This window comes from Oncorhynchus kisutch, linkage group LG17, assembly GCF_002021735.2.
Source record: "Oncorhynchus kisutch isolate 150728-3 linkage group LG17, Okis_V2, whole genome shotgun sequence".
NCBI classification, from domain to species: domain Eukaryota; kingdom Metazoa; phylum Chordata; class Actinopteri; order Salmoniformes; family Salmonidae; genus Oncorhynchus; species Oncorhynchus kisutch.
This window is the reverse complement of record NC_034190.2, coordinates 51,872,725-51,879,191: the sequence shown is the minus strand read 5'-3', so window position 1 is coordinate 51,879,191 and position 6,467 is coordinate 51,872,725. Positions and strand designations below refer to the sequence as shown.

The 6,467-nt window shown below is 39.6% G+C and overlaps 1 protein-coding gene across 5 annotated transcripts in view; it reads left to right on the top strand.

Moving 5' to 3' along the window:
• Window positions 1-543: 543 nt before the first annotated feature.
• LOC109907866 (ephrin type-B receptor 2) overlaps window positions 544-6,467 on the top strand; it is a 68,152-nt gene continuing 62,228 nt past the window's right edge. For 4 of the 5 annotated variants that reach the window (XM_020506120.2, XM_020506118.2, XM_020506119.2 and 1 more), the window contains exon 1: window positions 591-754. In XM_020506120.2, the coding sequence (XP_020361709.1) occupies window positions 682-754 (73 nt within the window). In that variant the 5' untranslated portion in view covers window positions 591-681. Of the gene's footprint in view, window positions 755-6,467 lie in introns of all 5 variants that reach the window. The other variant, XM_020506117.2, reaches the window with a different exon arrangement.

Sequence of the window (6,467 nt, the reverse complement as noted above, 5' to 3'; positions counted from 1 at the left end):
TTTCATTAGTATTGCTAAATATATACACTAAATTACATTTGCAGCTTATGCGTTTGAAAACCCATAATATCCCAGCAGCGAAGTGAAATAATACATGTTCACGCAGCTGCTTCAAAGAACCAGTGACTTGACTGACCATAAAGTGAAATAAGCTCCGCGCAACTTCTATCTCCTCTCAACCGCATGTGTTTCACTATTTGATGATGCACTGATAAATGATCAAAACATGTTCACGAACACAACCTTAGTCAATCAATAAAACAAACCATTTGATCATGCAGCTGCAACTGGTGGTATACTGTAGTGGTGGTGGTGGTGGAAGTATGGTGCTAGTTAGTGATGCATGTACACAACAATAATGACATCTACAGTATAATAGTGTGCTTTGATATGATTTAATTACAACATATATTAAATACAACAATTATTACACTCTCAATTCAGAGGTATCTTGTAAATGAAAACTGCAGCCATCTCCAAACTACAGATACATTGCCCTACCCCTTTGCATGATTCCCTTTGGTTTCGCCCAAATTTGGCTTTAGACGCGTGTTCTCCCTTCAAAAGCGGTTCGTTCTAATCATTGGCTGTGAGGGTTTGCGCTTCTTGTAGATTAATTCGCTGTCAATGGCCCGCTGGTGGACCTGTTTTCTATGAATACCTTGGCTTTTTACAGCCAAAATGCCAAGTATTTCCGTTGTTATGGATATCTTATATTGTTTATGGATATTTCCAATGGTAGGGGCTGTCGAAGGTAAGAGAGAATGCTGCTTTTTCTTTTTCTCGTCTGAATGCATAATTAAAACGTTCATGGATGATTGTCATTGTGAATAAACTCTCACCATAAATCCATTAATTATACACCATCAATTATTCATTTCGTAAGATATTGCGCAAATATCATGTACATCTAGGAGTGGGGTGGATTGTGATGGTAGTGTAAAAGTAAATAAGTCGTTTTTATTATTATTTTTTAAATGTGACAACAGTAAATGCTTTCTGGGGGACTGTCACAATTGTAACGCCGTTATTTTGTATGCATCAAAGTCTGATGAAATTCTGTTGAGAAAAAAAAACTAACGTTAGATAAAATACTCCAAGGAAATACAGTATATCTATAGGTAAAACAGTGCTTCAGTCATTTTAATGGTTCTTACCACAAGTTTTGACTCATAAACTACCTGTAGTCAGTATACAGTATGTTATAGAAATGTATCTGTTTCATAGCATATAATATTGTAACAAATGTGGTTTAGACAACTGCCCGTGTGTGTTTGTGTGTGTGTGTGTGGGGGGGGGGGGGGGGGGGGGGGGTTACTTGCAGTGAACAAACCATGTAACCCTGTAACCCTGTAACCCCATCTCAGTCATATGTGCTATTTCTTTGATAATAGAATGTAGGTAGGCTATGTTAAATAGTCTGCCAATATGTTAAATGCGATGTTGAATCATCTGTATGAATGGTTTTGCTTGCAATTCAATCACTCACACACACACACACACACACACACACACACACACACACACACACACACACACACATACACATACATACATACATACATACATACATACATACATACATACATACATACATACATACATACATACATACATACATACATACATACATACATACATACGATACATACATACATTAAACCAATAGTTTTTTATTTATTTAACCTTTATTTAACTATGCAAGTCAGTTAAGAACAAATTCCTATTTACAATGATGGCATACATACATACATACATACATACATACATACATACATCAATAACATGGTAATATATCTTTATGATATAGGTATATCCTATTATTTGTACTAGTGTCATTTTAAAACATGCAAATATTCACTATGATCAGCACTCCATGGGATTTGTTGGTGAAGTGTTGAGTTATATGCTCTCTCAGTCATTCCACAACACTTCAGGTGTCTTCTGTATTTAATGAAAGATGAATCGGATGTGGGGATGCATAACTGACCTATGATGGCTAAATCCAGCGCAAAAAGGCTTTTTGGATTGAAAAGCTGATCCGGCCCTGTGGTGTGTTTGGCCTGTCTTTTGGATTGAAAAACTGATCCGGCCCTGTGGTGTGTTTGGTCTGTCTTTTGGATTGAAAAGCTGATCCGGCCCTGTGGTGTGTTGGCCTGTCTTTTGGATTGAAAAGCTGATTGGGCCCTGTGGTGTGTTTGGCCTGTCTTTTGGATTGAAAAGCTGATCCGGCCCTGTGGTGTGTTGGCCTGTCTTTTGGATTGAAAAGCTGATCCGGCCCTGTGGTGTGTTTGGCCTGTCTTTTGGATTTTCAGGAGTTGAGAGTTAAAGCTACTTATTCTGAGTTTTGAAAATTTTATGGCAGAATAACTTAGAGATTCAGGATTTCCTCATTTACTTGCATGGCTACATAGAGTCCTTGCTCCGGGCCAAATGCTACGTCACACCCACGGATATTATTTTCTTCTCCGCAATGAGTCTGGATCTGAATACCTCCCCGACCCCTCACCGAATGTGAACACATTTGGGGCCGCCTGTTTGGTCCTGAAACCGATGGGTTGGGCCAGAGCAAGAACACAAGTGAGTAAAGCGGTGGGTTGAAAATGTGTCATTGGCTTTGTAATCTGATTTGTTAGACACCATCCCATCTCTGATGACTTTGTTTTGTACAACACCCCTCGTGCCCCTCGTCACTACGAACGACTTCAATGATGGCAGTCTCAGATTGAAGTATGTTGCGAACACAGAATTTAGCGCGAGTCGTCAGGCTACTGCTTTGGTAACAACAGTGTAACAAATTGTAATGACATATTAACTAAACCTGTCATTAACATTGAAAGGACATTTTAAGTTATTAAGAGTAATTGTTACCTATCTCTCTCTGCAGTCACTGAATTAGTTACAGTAAGAGTAACTACTAGGCCTAAATGTGACATTTTTACCTTAGTTACATGGTTCATGCACAGCAAGATATGTGATAAAAATCACAGAAAATGACTTAACAAATGTGTTACTGGTTAACTGTATGGCTGCCTAACTGTGACTGTTGTGCTTATGTCCATAACATCATGCATGTCCAAGGCCTATTACGATGTCACCAACCTTCTGACTAAAACGAAGAAAAAAAATCTCTAGGTCTAGATGCCTTTTAATAATTCCCCTCAATTTCTTCAGTCAGTCAAAAATATCTGAGTTGTGTGGGATCATGCGATGTCTGTCTGTCAGTTCTGGGCCCATGTGACGTCTGCTTGCTCTGCTCTCGCAGCCTGTTGTCCCCTCCTGTCGGTCTGTTTCAGCTGTGAGACCTCCCTCCCTCCCCCTTGTTGGGCTGCACAGCGTCCATGTTCCCAAGCCTTTATGTAAGCTGGGCAGACCTGACCGATTTCAGCCACGTCAAGAGCTATTGGCTCAGCATTGGCTTCCATAGTCTGGCTGAGAAATCATATAGGATCTCTCTCTCCCCATTATGTTCTGTCACACCACAGACATTTTTTCTTTTCTTTACCTGACTGGGTTCTTTGTAGTGGTTGGTTAGTTACACATGCCAATTGGATGCAGATGGTACCCATGCATGTGAATGTAGGTATTTTTTATCCAGAGAAGAGGAGTGCAACTGTAAATGTTTGACACGTAATGGCTGAATGGCTGTACTTGGGTGGCTCTGCAGTTCCAACCTCGAACACTACTCTTTTTTTTCACGAATGGTTTGCTTTTATGAAACATACAGAAAGGATCTCTTCCTATCCATGCCTACTGGCAAGGACTGTGTGATACAGAATGTCTTGTTCACAGCATATGTTTGATGGTTCTCCTTTCCATCCACCTCTTTGGTCTATCTATACACTTTTTACTATGGTCAAATATCACAACAACTCTGCCGCAAATAATCATGCCATGCATTTAGTTAGCTGTTTTCTTTTAGGGTGGTGGATGATTATACATTATGGTCGTTAACTATTTGTTATGATGATCTATTTCTATTTCCTCTTTACTGACGTTTTTAGCAATGTCTTGCGACTGAGGCCATTTTTGTCCACCTTAAGCCCTTACCTGTCCATTTGTTCCAGACAAAACAAAGCACTTATTTTAAACACAAGTTCAATACAAATAACTGAATCATATTTTCTTCACTTGTATTTTCAGTATAACCAAAGTGTCGATATGACACCTTTGCCTTTTGCTTCCAAAAGAAGCATTGCCTTTCTGCTCTTTGGAAGTCAATCAATATGCAGTGTAACGCTGCTCTTCGGTGCAGTACTCTTTCCCCTCTGGGAGCAGTGGCAGAAAATATTTAGCATCAAAACAGCCAACGACCTACTTCTCCTTCTTCCCTATGGTGGGGTTGCAGAACATGGTTACACTTACATGACTGAGACACTTAACAGTGTAACATGTAAATGTTACAGTCTATATATACCGTAGTTATGGTTATAGATTTGTTATGAGTCTACCCTTGTTTCCAGGTTGGATTAAAGCCAGACAACCGTTTGCCAGACAAGATGGACATTGGGTACAGTGAATGAACCCATTCTGGAACTGCAAGCACATGTGCCAAAGAAACAAACCTATCTCTTGGCCAGATTTGTTAAGGTTTTGAACCTGTGGAACATTGACGCCTTTGAATGTAAAATGCTTCCTTGTATTAATTTAGCTCCCTCTGGATAACAACAGGTGCAACGTTTCACTGTGGCAAAAGCTTAGTAAATCATTGTCATGATACAAGGCTTGGCACTCATGTTTTAATTGGAACAGGATCAGGATATGGTCCATTTGGGACTTTATATGATCACCAGTGGGTGAAAAACCTTCGTCCTTGGAAAGTCATTGAAAAGTAATTGACATTGGAGAGTGGGAAACCCTGATGAATGATGCTGTTCTGAGGTTTACTGAGGTGAGTACTCCAGTGACAGAGGCAGGATCCACCCAGGATCTACCCTGGTCGCAGGAAATAACAATAGCGGGGCTATATACAGGGTGTACCGGTACAGAGTCAATGTACCTTTATTTAATCTTTATTTAACTAGGCAAGTCAGTTGCCTAGAACTTGTTCTCAACTAGCCTACCTGGTTAAATAAAGGTGAAATAAAAAATAAAAAAGTTAACACATTCTATTTTCAATGACGGCCTAGGAACGGTGGGTTAACTGCCTCGTTCAGGGGCAGAACGACAGATTTTCACCTTGTCAGCTCAGGGGATTCAATCTTGCAACCTTACAGTTAACTATTCCAATGCTCTATCCACCTGATTACAATGCACTCCACGAGGAGACTGCCTGCTACACGAATGCAGTAAGCCAAGGTAAGTTGCTAGCTAGCATTAAACTTATCTTATAAAAAACAATCAATCAAACGATCATAATCACTAGTTAACTACACATGGTTGATGATATTACTAGTTTATCTAGTGTGTCCTGCATTGCATATAATCGATGTGGTGCGTATCGTTGCTCCAATATGTACCTAACCATAAACATCAATGCCTTTCTTAAAATCAATACACAGAAGTATATATTTTAAACCTGCATATTTAGCTAAATGAAATCCAGGTTAGCAGGCAATATTAACCAAGTGAAATTGTGTCACTTCTCTTGTGTTCATTGCACGCAGAGTCAGTGTATATGCAACAGTTTGGGCCGCCTAATTTGCCAGAATTTTACGTAATTATGACATAACATTGAAGGTTGTGCAATTTAACAGGAATATTTAGACTTATGGATGCCACCCGTTAGATAAAATACGTAACGGTTCCGTATTTCACTGAAAAAATAAACGTCTTGTTTTCGAGATGATAGTTTCCGGATTCGGCCATATTAATGACCTAAGGCTCGTATTTCTGTGTGTTTATTATATTATAATTAAGTCTATGATTTGATAGAGCAGTCTGACTGAGTGGTGGTAGGCAGCAGCAGGCTCATAAGCATTCATTCAAACAGCACTTTCGTGCGTTTGCCAGCAGCTATTTATGACTTCAAGCCTATCAACTCCCGAGATTAGGCTGGTGTAACCGATGTGGAATGGCTAGCTAGTTAGCGGGGTGCGCGCTAATAGCGTTTCAAACGTCACTCGCTCTGAGACTTGGAGTGGTTGTTTCCCTTGCTCTGCATGGGTAACGCTGCTTCGAGGGTGGCTGTTGTCATTGTGTTCCTGGTTCGAGCCCAGGTAGGAGCGAGGAGAGGGATAGAAGCTATACTGTTACACTGGCAATACTAAAGTGCATATAAGAACATCCAATGGTCAAAGGTTAATGAAATACAAATGGTATAGATAGAAATAGTCCTATAATTCCTAGAATAACTATAACCTAAAACTTCTTACCTGGGAATATTGAAGACTCATGTTAAAAGGAACCACCAGTTTTCATATGTTCTCATGTTCTGAGCAAGGAACTTAAACGTTAGCTTTCTTACATGGCATATATTGCACTTTTACTTTCCTCTCTAACACTTTGTTTTTGCATTATTTAAATCA